This window comes from Biomphalaria glabrata, chromosome 1, assembly GCF_947242115.1.
Source record: "Biomphalaria glabrata chromosome 1, xgBioGlab47.1, whole genome shotgun sequence".
Taxonomy (NCBI): domain Eukaryota; kingdom Metazoa; phylum Mollusca; class Gastropoda; family Planorbidae; genus Biomphalaria; species Biomphalaria glabrata.
The window spans coordinates 61,538,193-61,557,269 of NC_074711.1; the positions used below are offsets into that span (position 1 = coordinate 61,538,193).

The 19,077-nt window shown below is 32.3% G+C and overlaps 2 protein-coding genes across 4 annotated transcripts in view; one reads left to right on the top strand and one right to left on the bottom strand.

The window, feature by feature from the left end:
* The window catches only part of LOC106072175 (A disintegrin and metalloproteinase with thrombospondin motifs 7-like), a 175,386-nt gene extending 171,712 nt beyond the window's left edge, over positions 1-3,674 (top strand). For both annotated transcript variants that reach the window (XM_056006094.1, XM_013232520.2), the window contains one exon: positions 1,057-3,674. In XM_056006094.1, coding sequence (XP_055862069.1) covers positions 1,057-1,226 — 170 coding nt within the window. In that variant the 3' untranslated portion in view covers positions 1,227-3,674. The remainder of the gene's footprint in view (positions 1-1,056) is intronic.
* The window catches only part of LOC106072190 (sorbitol dehydrogenase-like), a 28,104-nt gene continuing 11,789 nt past the window's right edge, over positions 2,763-19,077 (bottom strand). Inside the window, exons 4-9 of one of the 2 annotated variants that reach the window (XM_056006263.1) lie at positions 11,479-11,638; positions 10,433-10,551; positions 10,057-10,122; positions 8,461-8,642; positions 7,593-7,714; positions 2,763-3,089 (exon numbers count right to left, since the gene is read on the bottom strand). In XM_056006263.1, the coding sequence (XP_055862238.1) occupies positions 3,080-3,089; positions 7,593-7,714; positions 8,461-8,642; positions 10,057-10,122; positions 10,433-10,551; positions 11,479-11,638 (659 nt within the window). In that variant the 3' untranslated portion in view covers positions 2,763-3,079. Of the gene's footprint in view, positions 3,090-3,301; positions 4,487-7,592; positions 7,715-8,460; positions 8,643-10,056; positions 10,123-10,432; positions 10,552-11,478; positions 11,639-19,077 lie in introns of those variants that run through there. The other variant, XM_013232531.2, reaches the window with a different exon arrangement.

Consider the following 19,077-nt stretch of genomic DNA (forward strand, 5'->3'; position numbering starts at 1 on the left):
TATTTTTGGAATGGGGTTCTAATTGATCTTTCATTGACTGTTTTATTTTTTGTTTGTACTATCTTTCAATGTAATATTACACCATCTGAAATATCAATGGATAGAAAATTACTTTCATACAGATTTTTAAAAATTTCTTTGTATTGTCTGGGTTTGTCAATACACCATGTGGCAAATTGTTAAAGAGTTCAAGACAAAAAATTGAAAGTATACGAGACTTCCACAGATGCATTTTCTTCTTCCATATGCTGTTTAATGCAGAATAGGCATAACCATAAAAATCCAATAAATTTTCACTATTAGGTTGTCAGATAATGGAGATCTTAAAATAGGAAACATGAATCAGGCATAAGACCTTTCTTCAAGACATAAAAAACATCGACTAAAATAGCCAGAGACACTAGACATTGCATAAATATTGATGGTCAAAAACAAGACTCTTTCAAATACTAGGATTATGATCAACTATTACAAGGTATTGAGGACCATTAAAAGAGATTTAAAAAAAAACTTCATTAGCCTGGCTTTCCTTATCATTCTATGGAGTAATATTGTCTGGTTAAACAATGTTGATTTGTTGATACTAATTGGGGATGCTGACTAGAGGAGTTATCCCATTTCTGTTGGAATCCTATTTTTTTAATGAATTTTTTATTCATATACTGTATATGTTTCATTTCTTAGTTGTACCAATGTCTTGTACATTTCATTCAGATAAATGGTGCACTTCAGTGCAAATAATTTGATGAACAAGAGAATGTAAATGAAGGATACGTTTGAAAAGAAAGGCAAACAGCAAGATTATTGGTTGCTTTTGTTGTAATATGAAATTATGGTTGAAATAAGCACTAACTATTCTCCTGTTATATTAGATAAGCTGTCTGAATTAATTTTAATGTTTGGGTTTCAACTGAAAAGTTAGAATGTAGTTTAGATTGCATACTAAATAATATTACACCAAGTTCACCATGCATGTTATAAGACAATAATGATAAAGAAATTTTTTTCTTATTACAATAATATCAAACTAATTGTTATCTTTTTTTTCCCTTACAGCTCAGGTAGTATCAACTCAATGTGACGTTAATGAAATCAGCTCCAATGTTTGCAGGATGCTGAAAAAAGTTGGCCTGTGCCAGAAACAATATGTGCAGACAAAGTGTTGCCGGACATGTCAAGATCATAGTCGAGAAAACCCAGAACAGACAAAAATGTCAAGGAGATAGCCGCCTGTTGTTAACAGCATTTCATTTTAACTTTTGACAATAGACACTGGAGATTGTACCAAGTGATATTACAAAATGTAGAGACACAGTAGATTGTCTAAGATATTGATACCAATAATTCCACATGTTTCTAATGTCTGTTTCTATTTATAATAACTAAATTAATGAGTTGGTGTGAAAGTCATTTGATGTGTACTCTTTTTGTCGTTGACATGTGGCTAACTTGGAAAGTTGTCTTTATACTGCTCAATCATGTGATTCAAATATTTTCTTCACATTTATCCTACACTTGTTTATTGCCATTATGTCTTGTTTTATGTTAAGCTGGTTACTTGATTGTAGGTTTATGCACCTCCAAATGAAATCTACAGAGATTGTATGTGTTTATTAGAGATTATATTCTTTGTAATGATATATTTTGGTGATGTGCCATTAATTAGTTCAATGGTACATTCTTGATGATATTTGTAATAATTGTCAGTTATTTTAGTTTACTTTTTCATGATTGCATATGAAACTAATTAAATTAGTAAAGTCATTTCTGTAAAATAATTATGTGTAAAATAGTTATATAAATAACTAATATTACTGGTTTAGTGCTATATATGCTTAATATATATATATATTTTTGGAACATTTGGCTTCAGTTATTACTTAATCAAGCTCTTTTTCTATATGATTTTGTAACCAATATAGAAGCCTAATATTATATATGCTAATACTATAGGTCAAACTTTACCTTCAAATGATATTTTGTAGATCTATAGCATACTATTGCCAAAGTAAAGTTGACTTTTGGTAGTAAAAAAGAAAAACTCAAACAAAAGAAATTGTTATACTTAGCAGTATAGTTTATTATAATCTTTTTTAGGTTATGCTAATAATTAATGCTTATTTAGCTTTAAGCTTACTTGAAATGTAGGCTTATTGTTAATGTTATAAACCTGATATTGATGTTTTATCCATCCAATAATTGATTTTTATTGTTTCAATAATAAAAAATATCGCCAATTATCTTATATTTAATCCTAATGGTGTTAACTTTCAAATGGTGTTAACAATAAGGAAAATCTAACATAACATTCTATGCATGCCACTAGCAATATGAGCAGTTTATTGTTACAAGTACAGATAGCATTGTGACATGTACAAGTTCACCCATACAACTAGCATTATTTACTTATAACAGATAACTTTAGGCTAATTTAAGGCCTTGATTTATGATCCCCTGTTGTTGTTGTTTTTTTTAAATAATTAATAACAATGTATTTAAAACTCTCTTTTTTTTTATTTTTCAAAGTTCTTCTCTTTCATTAATAAGAAAAAATATGTTTGTTTTTTTTTCATATATTTCTAAATGTTGGCTTTTAAAATTTTATTTTTGGGAACTCTTAGCCACTGTACTAAATATGTTTGTATAAATCTCTTGGCTGATTTGAAAACTGCAATGTAATGGAAATGTGGTCAACAAGGATTAATTATAAATAATTACAAATCTAGTTCTTGTATTTTTTTATATTGTAAATCTAAAGCTAGTTATTTTTTGTTTTGTTTTATTGTATATTTTCTTTTTTAACTTAATACCCAGATTCTTGGTCTTATGACAAATATAAAAGAAAGAGACAATCTTAAATTTGTATATTTCACACATATTATTTTTCAAAATGCATAATATATATATTTTTAAAATGTATAACAGTTTTTAGCTGCTATAATTTTATAGTTTTCTGGCTATAGTAAAAAAAGAATTTAAAAAAAAATAAAGTAACTTTAGCATAATTGTACACAAGTCATTTCATCTTCTTTGAACAATGAAAGTTTCATATTAAAATAAATTTAGTTTGGAGACAAAGTCAAATGAACCTGAAATATGAAAAGAATTTATTTGGTTAAAACAAAATATACACCTTGAATTGCAAAAGATTGCTTTGGTTTGTATAAGGGATAAAATTTTTATTTTAAGTAGGCTATTTAAATAGTTATACAATGCCAGTTTGTTGAGAAAATTAAAGATGGTTATAGGTTAAAACCTCACACACACATATACACACACAAACAACTCTTTAAAGGACTACTTTTATTGTTTTACAACTTTATTCAGAAAATAATTGTATACAATGTATTATGTTTTAGCGTCCAGTCATATAAGTCATGTTGATGTTGCAAAAAAAGAAAAAAGAAGACATTACTTTTTTTTCATATGCTATATGATTTTTAGTTGATATGATGTACAATGTAGATTATATGTAAAATTTTAAATAAATAGTTGCCTGTTGTAAATAAAAAGGTTTACTAATTAATTTCTAAAAATGACTAAAACATAAATTGAATTTTTGTTTTTTTGGTTTTACATTAAATATTTTATGTCATTCACTTTTAATTTGTACTATAAATATTAAAGATGAAAAAAACACACACACAAATAAATCTATTCATGCACATGTCTGATTTATTTGTTTGTTTTTCTGTTTTCTGCTTTCCCGTGGTAAGGGTTAAATCATTCAACTCAACACACAAATTGATTGTTATGTACAGTTTTTAATGTAAAATTAAAATTTAGAATTTTTTTTTATTGCAATATCTATATTCAATTCATACCTTCATGGAACCTAGACACTGATCTCAAAAACAGCTCCTAGAAATTTGACAGTTGCTGCATATCATTTGCAAAAGAGTTACTAACTCGTTTGCCACACTGAGAATACTCTAGTTTGACCGTTATAATTTTTCAAAGTATAAATAGAAATAAATTTAAATTTGGCTAGAGAAATAGAAAATATTTATCTTGAATGGACTAGATGTCTCCAGGTATTTCCACATTCATTCAATAAATTAATGTACTGGAATATTTTGCACACCATCTTCTAAGTCTAGATCTAAAGGCCTATTATTATATTATAAAGTCTAGTAGATCTTTACACTTTAGTTTTGCTAAACCAGGAGTCTGTCTCTATTTTAAAAAACTTTTTAAAAAATGTTTTCTTGTTTGAAACATAAATACAATAATAACAAGAATTCATTTTGTATGATGTAAACGACGAAATGGTAACAAATTTCCAGTTTCATTTTCTTTTTTTTTTTGTCATTTTTGGGTAGCCAGATGCAATAATTAATTAGTGCAGTCTATGACAACCTTCACTGATTGACCTTTTCTTATCAGCTCCATTCCATCCCTGACCTTGTCCAGTGGAAGTCTATGACTAATAGCAGACTTGACATCAATCTTACCTTCAGCAACTAACTGAATGCATTCTGGGTAACTGTGGTATGAATAGTTGCAAGCAACAAGATTAAATGTATGCTGATTTTTAAATGAATTCACTAGCTTGAGTTAACGCCGCTGTGAATGGCTGTCTCGTCGTGCGGTGAAAACCGAGACCATTCGTTATAGAAGGCCTGGACACTGATCTGCAACGTCACAACCTGTGGGCAGTTTAGGCCAATACTGCCAATAGCTCGTTGCCACGTCGTCAGACCTTTGACGTAGCAACGAACTACTGGTCTAAACTGCCCACAGGTTGTGACGTTGCAGGTCAGTGTTTAAGCCTTCTATTACGAATGGTCTCGTGTAAACTGTCGTTCGGTCGTCTTGATGGCCCCCGATTCATACCCCCCCCCCCCCGCTGTCTTCCGTCCTGCGAGAGGTTTGGGCCAGGATGTAGATATTCTTCAACTCTGAAGGAACATCCGAAATATTGAAAAATATTTTTTAACGCCGAAAAAAAATAAAAAAGAGAGAAATGGGAGAAAGAGTTGAGAGAAGAATAGACAAACTCAACAATGTCAAGGACACCATGTTGAAAGATCACCCATGGCAACTGAATGCTTTACAAACGAAAGAGCATATTGACAGTGCTAAAAACCAAAAGTTATGGTAACCTTTTAGAATACATACATGTTCAATACTCCCTTTTTTGTACATCGGTTTAAAAAAACAAAACAACTATGTATACCTATCCGTCATTAGACGAGAATCTCCAATACAAAAAGGTAGTATTCGCTTATCGCAAACAGCCTTTACCTTTGAAGCAAACAAAACTCACCACAGGATTGTGTCTAACATCAAATGGTTCTATCGACTTAACCAGCAACTATTCGCTTTGCTCTTCTTCCAATAAAATCTTTGGAACAGCTCAAAAATCACCAAAAGAAAATTATCAAATGCAACGAACAGTAAAGTTTATTTCATCAATTATTCATAGCCAGCCCATTTTTTCCAAGCGTCAAAGAGGTTATTTATGGCGCAGACTCCTAATATTTCTGTCTGATTAATAGCATAAGCAAATAGAGTTTCTTTTCTTGTTCAGAAAGAGAGAGGTTTATTGTCACGGATGGAAAAGCTTGCAGTGTGGATTGAGCCATGCACTTTATTATAATGTTATACTGTAAACATAATTTGTTTCCAGTCTTGGATATAATTTATTAGTGAGATGTAAAGATATACCAGTTGAATTGTGTTGTTTAGATAGGCTCATAGGTGGTTTTTTTTTTCAGAGACGACCCCCGAGCAGAAATTAAGAAACGTAAAGCTGCATGCTGTTGTTTTTTGTTAGAAAATGTTTGTTTGTAAAATGTTTTGCATGTATCGAATGTTCCTTCAGTGTTCAGACAATCTAACTCCTAACCGAAACTTCCCATAGACGACCGGGAATGGCAGCGGGCAGAATATGTACCCGGGACAATCCAGTGGACTAAACGACAGTCCAGCCCGCATACCGCACAACCAGGTAGCTACATAAATATGACAGATCTACAAGCTTCGTGATGTTTTTGATGTCCAGTACGACTCGGGATCAAAATGTTTTGTGTACCTTAGAGATGTCAAGAAAAGGTCAAATGTTAGGACTTCGTGTGAGTTTCATATCTTCTACTACATATGACCTTGAACTGTGACATTTTTTTCCCCAATTTTACGTCATTAGCCGAGGATCAATGTTCTCAATGAGTTCATTTGGCCTAACGTCAATTTGATATTTTGGCAGTAATTAAACTTTTATTAAACATAAAGAATTAGGCTAAGTAAGGTTATGTACAGGGTTTAAGAGTAGCAGCTCATTAGTTTGAATATTTAATAAAACATAGAATAATTGCATATAGTTGTGTTTCTTTATAATTAAAAAAAAACTTAAATAAAAAAAAAAACTAAATAGGCTTAAGTATATTGAATTTCATTGGCATGTTAGCATGACAATATATGTACTAATAAAAAAAAAGATAAAAACTTTTCCTCGGTAATTAGCAGCGAAACCCTGAGCATGACTGTATCCAATTTTGAATCCCGTTACACGAGAGAATATAATAACTGAAAGTTCAAGTGAAAGCTGTCTTGCTAAAGATTTAATTGTTTTTTAAATTAATACCAACAATACACATTTTTTTTTAAATTTTCGTTATCAAAATACAAATAATAGTAACACGCATGACGTAACGCGGCCATCTTGTCGCTATTATCTCTCTCACTTGGTTAATGCGTCATTGACATGAATAATCTAAAAGTCTACTTATATCAGTACTAGCTGATACCCGTGCTACGTTACAATTGAAATAGTTGGTATATCTGTTTGTTTTGTCCGGAAGACTCTTCCCCCCCCCCCCCCCGCCCCCAACACCCAACAAATTCTATGTCCGTTTTTTCTGTCTCTTTCATTCTACAAACGAAGGCCCGCAACCCACATAATAGAGTTAAAAAAAACACTTCTTAGGACCATTAGTTGTAGCCTTCCATCTTACTGCACTATGATGCCTCCCCCCCCCCACACACACACATACCTCTTGGTAACTTAGTTCACTCTTTACATATTAATTTCTATTCTGTCATAGATCTAGAGAGGCACATTATTTAGAGCTACCCACAGCTTCATATACCTGTTATACCCCCCCCCCACACACACACACAAACACACAAAACACTTAGGCCTACAAACTCAAACTTTTATAGCCCATATATATTCACTGTGACAATTATCAACACCTAGAGAATGACATGAAAGATCTGTGAAGAAATATATAGAAATTAAAGAAAAAAGAAAGGAAACAGAACTGTGGCATTAAAAAAGTTTTAGAAAGTGTTTAAGGGGAAAGGAATTATTGTTTCGCATGTTAGACATCAAAATGTTGGCTTTGAAAGACATGCCTATTCGGGAGAAGTGGCGAAATAAAAAAATCATTTTTGGTAAATTTAACCGTTTCGGTTTCGATCTTAAAAATGGCTTCGTTGTCCTACGCGAGAGAATAAGTTCAGTTCTTGTATTTTATCGAACACGGTATGTGGGAGAATGAGTGATTATGATTGAATGAACGAGTGGTCAGGACCAAACATTTTATATTGTAGATTAAGTAATGAATAGTTTTAAACTATCCTCTCACTTGTTGAGATTTCCAAAAGCCCCGAGTAAGTCAATCTCTCTGACAGCAGCCATGCCCAGGTGGACGTCCATAGCCATCTCTCCAAAGCCAATCAAAACAACTTTACTTCCTGGTCTGCAAGCCTTTGGAAGGAAGAACAAAACAGATTCCCGTAGTCTAAACTGATATCTTTAAAACCAAGTCATTATCTTACTATTAACTCATAACGTTCTCTAATCCACTTTCTAATATGAACGACTTAGGCCTACTATTTATTCCCTAATATGTATCCTTTACAACATAAGTCATAAAACATGTTTAATACATGTCAGGGGAACATATGTCTTCAGACATCTTTTGCGATTTTATTTGCATTTTCTAAATGTCTTTTGTCAATGCTATCAGTATTAATAATACTAAAGATCTGCTTCAACTAACGCTGTAAAAAGAAACAATGTACCTACATAAATTGGCTATTATTTAACGTAGTCAATGAGAGCAACAAGCAAACAAAAGACTTTTTAAAAAAAGCTGAGTTGTAGTAGGCTAGATTTATTTTGGTCACGCAAAAGATGAATTTATTGCAGATCGAACTTAGAAAGTTAAACGAATTCTCTCAATTTGATTATTTCAATTTATTCGGTAATAGCCTAATGTCAATTTGTGTTTTACTAAATCATTATTTAAAAAAGGCCCTAGATCTAGAACTGATATACAAATAGGCCTACAACATTTTTTTTTTCTTAAAATTAAACGCCTTCCGGCTCCCCACACCAGTATGTCGCACACACACAAGCTGAGAAACACTTTAAGGTTTCGTTTATGAGTGTCAGTCCAATCTATTATTACGCTAATTTAAAAACTTTAAAAAAACTGGACGTAAGCATACATGAATGGCAGCATCAACTGTTCCGTGAGCTCCACTGCACTCAAAACAGACGTCTGCTTCGTCTCCAAGTGCAGCCTTTAGGTCAATCCCAGCAGCCTTTGGGTCTGTGAAAGGGGCGGGTGGACGGTACACAATATCAGCGCCCATTTGGGTGGCTAATTTTAGACGACTTTCATTGATATCTGTGAGAAAATTAATTTTCATAACAAACAATCTAGCCACGCGATGTGATTACGACACAAGTTGCAATCAATGCGATTGGTTAAACTAATAATGAATCAATATATACAGCACTGTTAACAAACATTGGAATATAGATTCAATGCGCTGTAAGCATATAGCAGAATCAATAACACCGTCTTTAAAAAGTTGAACAAATCTAGATCTAAATACGTTTTAAACAGGTAAATCTTATATTGAAACTAGTCAGCTTTCTTTAAGTCCAGAGGGAGGAAGTTGCCAACTCTTGTTCTCTACATTCAGACGAAGAGAAAACAAAAACCTTATGCGTAAAAGGGGGGGGGGGATTGTATACTATATTTTATTGTAAACGTTTCAATAATATATTTTATTCTATGTTCTTAAGCTTACTAAAAAATATTTTTAATCAATACGGTAGAACAACTAATAGAGACGACATGACCTAAATAGTGCCGAATTGTCCTAAACCAGTGATGACCAAACACAGCACGTGTTGTGGTAATACTTGCCCCCCCCCCCCCCCGAACGTTTGGCCAACAGTGTAGAATGAAGCTGCTGAGGTTTGATGTGATTGGACACATCAACATTTTCTGGTGAAGACACTGAAGAGGTGGATGAGACGTGTATCGGAAATCTAGAATGCACCCCAGTCCTAATCTGTCAAACAACCGCCCTGAAAAATAAACTATCAACCGCATTAAAGGGAAAGTATTCAGGAATGTCTCAAGCGTCATCAGACCTGACACAGGCAGCAAAGTGTCATCAGTCCTGATACAGGCACCAGAATGTCATCAGTCCTGATACAGGCACCAGAATGTCATCAGGCCTGATACAGGCTGCAGAACGTCATCATATCTGACACAGGCGGCAGAATGTCATCAGTCCAGACACAGGCAGCAGATAGGTGTTTATACCTTCTTCTCGAGGCTAGTTCAGGAGGTCAACAAAGTCATTGTACAGATAAGTCATGTTCTCATGATTCGAGTTCAATCTTTTGAATCGTTGACTACTGTGACTTATTCCATCACCTCAGCAGTAATGTACATTTGGTTTCAGAAGATCAACACTTTTGGGGAACAATTGGATCCAAATCTTCATTTGTTCAATTTAAAGTCAAGCTGTGAATAACTGCATGTTTTTTAAAAGGATTTTCCCAAATATCTTTTGTTTGAAAAAGACTAATAATTTTAAAAAGTGTGTTAGCGAAACATAACATATGCCGATCTTATGACTGTATGGTTTAAATAAAAAAGGACTTTGTTTTAAATATAACATCAACTTATGGCAGGAATTATGCCATTACAATGTTAACTGTTTAATTCTAAAAAATACATGCTTGAAGATCAACTGCTTCTTCAGACATACTGAACGGAAATGTCATTAAATGGTACTCACCGACCATCATAACTTTTCCCGCCCCAAGTGCTTTCGCACTTTGCATTGTGTAGAGCCCAACAGGACCTGGTCAAGAAAACAAATTATATATTTATACAAAGCCAAAAACAAAATAAACAGAAAAATAGAACTACGCTACCAGGCTCCACCCAATCCATCCATACTATAACAGAGTCACGTGTTTATGTAGTCCTTACTACTATATAGCGACAATATTTTATTTTACTTTTAATTCCCAACATTAACAATCAAAGTTTTTCTGACAGCCTGAGAAAACTACAAACATTGTTATATAAATCTCGCTATTATACGCTTAGAAAAACAATGGAACCCATTAAAGAAACTGTACCATTTTTTTTGTTTACATTGGACTCACCTGCCCCAAAGACAATGACTTGATCTCCGGGACACATGCGTGCTCTGTGGACGGCATTCACCCCAACAGACAAAGGCTCAATCATGGCGCCTTCCTCGAGGCTGACATTATCCGGTAACCTGGAGAATAGGTTCACATCTATTGTAAGGTCCGAGTTCAGAGTGGATAAACAAAGAAATAAAACACAGTGCTCGCTGTTGCCTTGATAGAGAAGCTAAACAATAGCAACGTCTTGAGGCAAATATTCTAAACAGTATATTAGGTTGGAAAACATGAAGTGGTATTGTTTTTAAAAGATTTTTTATGGTGTTGGGTATAGGTGGGAAAAACTAAATGTATGTCATTAATACTTTAACGCAAGGTTAATTATTATTATTTTATACGCTGAGATTGACTCCTCTGTCATCTCAATCATTTTGTTATCCCCCTGGTTGGTTTTTTTTTAATTTGGCTGATGTTCAGAAAGTGCTTTAAAAAAATAATTTTTTTAACTGACATATTTTTGAGGATTCCCCTTGTGGTAATCTAAAATGTGCTCTCAATTATATAGAGATTTTGAAAAAATACACGATGTTTGAAACGAAGTAAGTAGCCATAAGTGTTTATATCCACCTTCTTTTTGTCATTAGCTGTTGTTTGAATTTGAATGCGCATTCTCTTTCTAAATTTTGACTCGCCATCTGAGTCTTCTCTCCCACGCAGATATCATGATGTAAACAAAAAAATAACCAATAGTAGCTAAGCGCGCCATTGCATGATCGTAAATCGAATGTAGCGGTGCTAAAAAAAAAATTAGCCAGACCTTCATTCCAAATACAAAATGAAAGGCGTCTCAAAAATATTTTAAAAAGTCTTCGACATTGGGCCTAACATATGCAATCATGGTTGTAAACCACAGCTTTGCAATATAACAAAAAAAAAAAAAAACACCTACAAACGAGATCGATCGCTAGAACCCATCTCACTGGACCATAATCAGTTGACGAAAGTCATGACATGTTTGACATAGACATCATCTGACATCAATCATTCCTTAGCTCACTCACTTGTGACAAGTAAAAGCCGGTGTTGTCATGTAGTTGGCAAAGCCGCCATCCACGTGCAGGACCCCGGATTCACTCAAGTTCTGGCAGATGTTGCTTCTTTGCCTCGAACACTGTAAACATTGACCACATGGCCGACACGGGTCAACGGCTACTCTGTCTCCTGAAGAAAGTGTCATGCTTCAATTAACATTTAGATACCTAATGCTTTAAACAAGTGGTTTCAATCTACAATGAAACAAAAGGAAAGTTAGTAACTCGTTTAAAGATATCAAAATCGTATAGGTAGGCCTATTATTGATCTCTACAACTAGCGGCAGAGTCTCCACATAGCAGAAATTCTGCAAACTATTAGAAACTAGTATTGGTCTTTTTTTAAGTAACGTCTGTATTATATAAGATAAGATAAGATTTCGACTAAACGAAAATACAATATGATATATTATTTCTATTGCTTTGTGTTTTGTAAACACCAATTAATGTTTAAAATTTGATACATATCTATACTATAAAGTAGAAAGTAAGGCGTATATATGTATGTATGTATGTATGTATGTATGTATGTATGTATGTATGTATGTATGTATGTATGTATGTATGTATGTATCAATGTATGTATGTATGCATGTATGTATGCATGTATGTATGTATGCATGTATGTATGTATGCATGTATGTATGTATGTATGTATGTATGTATGTATGTATGTATGTATGTATGTATGTATGTATCAATGTATGTATTGTGATGTTGCTAGTTCAGGCTGTCTTGAAGTCAACCAATTACTCTGCAATCGTTTGGGTGTAATTGTCCGGGTGTATTACGTGCAGTTGAACTACAACACAAACAAGAACTGGCACATCTATTTTAACTAGTGAAGAGATGTAGTCGACTCTGATGAACTATTCAACATGTATTTATTATGATAAAAGGGCCACAGTAGAAGTCTCTGTCACTAAACACGTCGTTACCCTGGAATGTTCTATCGCTAACTGATTTTCCGGTCTCTAACCCAACATATCCCAAACGTCACTAGTCCCGTTCAATATGCGTCTACTATGGTGCGTCGCTAAATAACTAAAATAACTAACCTATATAAATAAGGTGTCTAACAGATTCCTCCCCCCCTTGAAAAAAAAATATGTCAATATTTTTCCACTACTGTCAAGTCTTACAAGGGCATTTTCAATTTAAGGGGAAGACCACAAACATAAAATCTTGATCTCTTCATCTTGACATCTTCATCTTGACAGTTCCTCATATTCATGTCAATGTTCATAACAGTTCATAACATTCCAGAATCATCTTCATTGGTACATAGTTCATCATGGAGGAAAATGTGGCATCTTATGGGCACGTCCTATACATCTCAAATGTTCTTCACTGGCAGTAATCTGATAAAATACAATATTTCAAAAAAACAATTATAAACTTTATTTACACATTCAATAAATTTTTTCTTACCACCCTTTTATACGCTTTTGTCCATTTTTCTTTTATACTCACCCTTTTCCATAGAACTAACTTTCGTCAATGATATATGAAATGATTCACACAAAAAAAAATATCCATACTTACTTTTAAATGCTTAACATCAACTTTACTTATCTCCCTTTTCATAACATATAAATGGTGTCAATATATTAATATATATTACATAATCAATATAATCATAGTTTATTTACAAAACTGTTTCACTTCAATGTCATTCTAGACAATAAATCAGCTACAATATTCACAGCTCCACTAATAGCTTTCACTTCAAATTTATACTCCTGTAGTGCTAAGAACCATCTATAAACACGACTGTTTTTCATGCTCTTTTGTTGTATATACTGAATAGGTTTATGATCAGTTAATAATATGAATTTCCTTCCTATTAAATAGCTCTCTAGCTTAGTAATTACCCATATTACAGCTAAGGCTTCTCTTTCAATGACACTATATTTTTTCTCTGCCTCTGACAATTTTCTACTTACATATAATATAGGATGTAAGTTATCATAGTTCTGCATTAAACAACCACCAATAGCATTACCAGATGCATCAGTTGTGACATAAAATATTTTGTCTTTATCAGGTAGTCTTAATATTAGTTCATGACTAAAAACATCTTTAATTCTGTCAATAGCTTTCACACATTCCTCATTACAGACTACTTTTTGAGGTTTTCCTTTTTTAAGTAAGTCATTTAATGGATTCACTATTTCTGCTAAGTTCTTTATAAACTTTCTGTAATAATTTACTATTCCCAATATGCTTTTAATTTGTCTTTTTGTTGTAGGTATTTCAATATTAAGTACTTTCTTTATGTTATCTTCAATAGGGCTAATCATGTTGTTATTTACTTTATGTCCTAAGAAAATTATTTCCTCCAATCCTATTTCTACTTTTTCTGCTTGAATTGTAAGTCCACTTTCTTTTATTATTTTGAATACTTCTTTTACATCTACCAAATGTTCCTCCCAACTATTATTAAAAATACATATGTCATCCAAATAGCAAATAACATTTTCTTTGTTTCCAATTATCATGTTCATCATTCTATTAAATGTGGCAGGTGCATTTACTAATCCAAAACTCATATAATTCCATTGAAAAATACCATATGGTGTTACAAATGCTGTGTAAGGTTTTGCATTTTCTGTTAAAGGTATTTGCCAATAACCTTTAGTTAAATCTAATTTAGTAAAAAATTTTGCTCCATTTAATTTATGTAAAATATCCTCTATATTTGGCATTGGATATGGGTCAAATTCTGTGATGTTGTTAAGTTTCCTATAATCAATACATAACCTTATATCTCCATTCTTCTTTTTGGCTATCACAATTGGTGAAGCATAAGGAGATGTTGATGGCTCAATTATACCTGATTCTAGTAAATTGTCTATTTCTTTCTTTACTTTGTCTTGTAAATGTAGCGGTATTCTATATGGCTTAAGCTTGATAGGTTTTGAGTCTGTTACTTTAATGTCATGTTTAATAATATTAGTTTTTCCTGGTATGCTGGAAAAAATTTCTTTGTATTCATGTATTATTTTAGTTATATCTTTTGACTTTTCCTTAGTTAAATTATTAAGATTAATCTTTTGCCAAGTTTGATTCTCTTTTGTTTCTATTACAGGTATTTCCTTAATATCATTTTCATTGTGATTTTCATTTGTTATTATCATCAAACATTCTTCTCTTTCTGAAAATGTATTTTCTATTTCCTCCTGAATGTTTTGTATCAACTCATCTTCTCTATCATGATACAGTTTCAAATTATTTATGTGATATGTTTTAACTTTCCCATTTATTTCAATTTGATAATTCACATCACTAATTTGCTTTATCACCTTAAATGGACCTTTCCATTGTTTACCAATTTTATTTTTCAGGTCATTTATCAATATTAATACATTGTTTCCTACTTCTAGTGTTTTCAATTGTCTTTTCTTATTTAGATTCTCATGAGCACTTTGTTTGTACTTCTTATTGTTGTTATATGCTTGAGTCCATATTTCTTTCAATTCTGTTGTGATTGTTGTTTCACTGTCATTATTTAATTTATTCTCATTGCTTATTAGATTTTCTTTAAAAACATCTAATTCATCTCTGGGTTTTCTTCCATGTATTATTTCATATGGTGAAAATTGTGTTGCTTCATGGATGTTGTTTCTATGAGCAAATAGTACATAGTTAATGTAATGATCCCACTTGTTCTGATTATTCTGAATTATCTTTGTTAGTGATCTTTTTAATGATCCACCATATCGTTCACATAAACCGTTACTCTCCGGGTGGTAAACCGAAGAGTATATGTGTTGTATATTGTATTGTTTAGTCCATTTCTTAAATTGTTCTGACTTAAACTGAGATCCCTGATCACTCAATATAATTTTAGGTATACCATGTCTTGTAATTACTTTTTGAGTTATGGCATTAATGATATTCTCTGCACTTGTATTTGATAATGGGATTGCCTCTGGGTATCTACTAAACATGTCTATTACTGTTAGAATGTATTTGTTATTATTTTCAGTTTGAATTAAAGGACCTATTAAATCAATAGATACTTTCTGAAATGGTGCTGTAGGTTCATCCATTTCTTGAATAGGTGCTTTATTCACTAGACTTTTGTTAGATCTCTTTTGACATATGTCACATGAGTTTATGTATTTGTTGATTGTTGCTTTCATTTTGGGCCAAAATACTTGTTTTGACAAATTCCTATAACATTTCTTTACTCCCCTATGTGCTGCTAAATTATTATCATGTGTCATGATTAAAACATCTTTCCAATATTTCTGTGGTAAGACAAGTTGTTTTATTTTCTTGTTATCATTACTTGTTTGTCTAAACAATATTTTATTCTCTATACAAAATTTCTCCATTGGATTATTATTGTTTTTATCTGATATTCTTGAATAAATTTTCCCAATAATATTGTCATTCATTTGTTCTAATGCAAATGTGGGTGTTGTTTCTTTTTCACTTTGAGATATTTGTGTTTCAAGACTATTTTGTGTTTCATTTTCTATCTCTTTTTCCTTAACATCTGTATTTTCTATTTGTATTACATTACTGGTTTCTTTTTCTTTATCATTACTTATTACATTTATTGTATTTTCCTGTTTCTCATCTTTTTTATCCATTGATCTTGTTATTATCATACTTGTTATATTTTGTGTTTCTATGTTTTCATGATTTTGTCTTATGTTTTTGTATTTGTTTTGCCAGTCTTCTAATTCTTTTCTTGAACATTCTTTAACTCCTTTTATGTTTCCTACTAACATATCATATCTCATTTCTGGTATTGCAATGCCATCACAATAACCAGTGAAAAATGGGGTTTCAATGTATACCCTTATAGCTTTAAATTCCCTTACAGTGCCATCTGCTAATTCTACTTTCCTAGTAAACCCTTTATACCAATGAGGTTTGACAAATTTAGTTTTTACTGCCAAAGTGTTACAACCTGAATCCCTGATTAATTCCACCGGAATTCTATCTACAAACCCTGGGTACACTGCAAAATTGTTCCTATTTCCTTCCATGAAATATATCCTATCTGTACCTTTGTTTTTGTATTCCCTACTGTAACTTCTATTTCTATAATTTCCCCTGTCATTCCTATCTCTACTCCTATATCTACTGTTATTTTGTTCATTGTGTCTATTTCTACTTCCAGACCTACTATTCCCTCTTCTACAGTTAGCTGCTATATGACCTTTTCCTTGACATTTAAAACAAGTTATTTCACTATATTTTCTATTTCCACTATTTGATCTGTTTCTATTTCTACTTCTATCAACATTTTCTTTGGTGTATCCTATTAAATCTACTTTGCTCTTATCCCTATCAGAAAATGGTTTATTTGGATAGGCATTTTTGTATACTCTCATTATTTCTGTTATTTCATCTATAGTTTTTGGGTTTCTTTCTTTAATAAAAGATTGTAACTGAGGATCACATTTATTTACAAAGTTGTCCACTAGAATAAAATTTTTTAATCCCTCATAAGAGTTATTCACTTTTTCTAATTTTACCCACTTATTGAAGAAATCCTTTTCCATATTAATGGTAGTTTGGGGTTCTATTTCTAATGATGGTATATTGTCAAAATATTTCTTTCTAAAAGTTGTAGCATTATGACCATAGGCATTCAATAATTCTCTTTTTAAAACTTGATAACTATCATCAATATGATGGTCATGATTTTGGCATATTGTTAGAGCTTGACCATGAACAAAGTCTATCAGTATTTCAGACCATTCTTCTTCAGGCATATTAAATGTAGACATTTTTGCCTCATATCTTTTCAGGAAATCACCAATGTCATCCTTCTGTTCATCAAAACTTTGTATTTTTCTCTTTAGCCATGTCTGTGAATTAGGGTTGTCTCTTTGAGTGGTATAATTATTTGAGTTATTTGTGTTATTTCCTTGTTCAGTTTGGGCTCTGGCTTGTGCTGCATCCAATCTCATCTTCTCCATTTTAGCTTCATGTTCTCTAATTTTTTCTCTCTCCTTGTCTTGCCTATCTTGGTCCTCTTTTTGTTTCTCATATTCTTCCTTTCTGATCCTTTCTTGCCTCTCTATCTCTTGTCTTTGATGTTCTTCTTGTCTTTCTATCTCTTCTTTTTCCCTTCTTATTTTATCTTGACGTTCCATTTCTTCCCTCACAACTTGCTGTACATAAGCGGCTAAGTCTTTTCCTTTTAACTCCATGGCCTTTCCATCCTGCATAGCTGTTTCCTTAACCTCCTTAAGGTCCACATATGATGATGTAGCCATTGTGTTTTATATTTTATATATATTTTTCCTTAGCCTATATTGGTTATGGCTATACTTTAAAAGTTTTTACACACTTTTATACCAGTTTTAAGTGTTATGTCTCTATCTATAGATTTAGTAAATGTGTAAATCTAGTCTGAGTTATTATGGTTATATTCAAATCTGTATATTAGGTCCAGTATTACACACAAATTTAAATCTAGTATATTATAGTATGTATAATAATACTATTTAGATCTATAGTTATCAAGAGCACTATGACTTTTAGATCTAGTATGAATAACTATGATCAATTTTAAAATCTGGTATGACTGAAGTCACAGTGAAGTGTCTTAGAGTAAATTCAAGGACTGTCTAGAGTCTAGATCTAGAGTAGATTATGGTTCTATTTAACCATACGAAACAAATATGTGTATACAGTGTCAAATATATCTTCAACAAGATATATATATCTAGAATGTACTACCTTCATTCATCTTCAACTTAATAATATTTCAAAGTAGAGTCTAGATAATTAAATTGTACCAAAGAGATGTACAACAATTTGCAGATCTAAATTTAGCCAGACGACAGTGTTTGACTACATAGCCAGTTTCGGCATTATTCTCATGGCAAAATCATATTTGATTTTAACCGCTCAAACTAAAATTATTTTAGTCTGATTCACAGTAAAAGAATCCTACCCGCACTTTCTATCATTAAGTGAAAAAAAAATACAGATCTAATTAAATTAATAAAAATAAATAATTTAAAATAATATAAACAAATGAAATAATTAAATGAGACTATCACTATGGGTTGGGATGTGACAATATGGCACACAATGATAACGTCACGAAGTAACCAGGCAACAACGGATATGACGTTTGCACAAACAAAACAAATTACAACCCTAAACGTATAATATAGCTTTTCATCTAAATTACGTCTTCTACCCCGACGGGTTTTAAGGCGCACCACCTGATTTTACTCAGGCTAACGTACCAAATTTAGACAAAATCTATTTCTAAGGGCAATCTAAACATATACTAATAAGAAAAATGGCACTTAGCTTTTGATAAGAAAGATCCCTTTGTTCGGACTCCCGAATATGTTAGATCACAACAAATTCCACTGCCTCTCTTCCAGTTCTGACTCTGTTCTCCGGTGCTACCAGTATCCCACGTAATGCCACAGATGTCCTGATATGCCACAGCAAAATGTTCCAGTTTCTTCGACGACTGTTGATGACCGTATGTGTAGTTCCGACGACCTTGTGTACACAGTTACTGACGAATAGGTTAACGGTTCTTCTGGCGATGACTTGACTTGTGTAGACGACTAC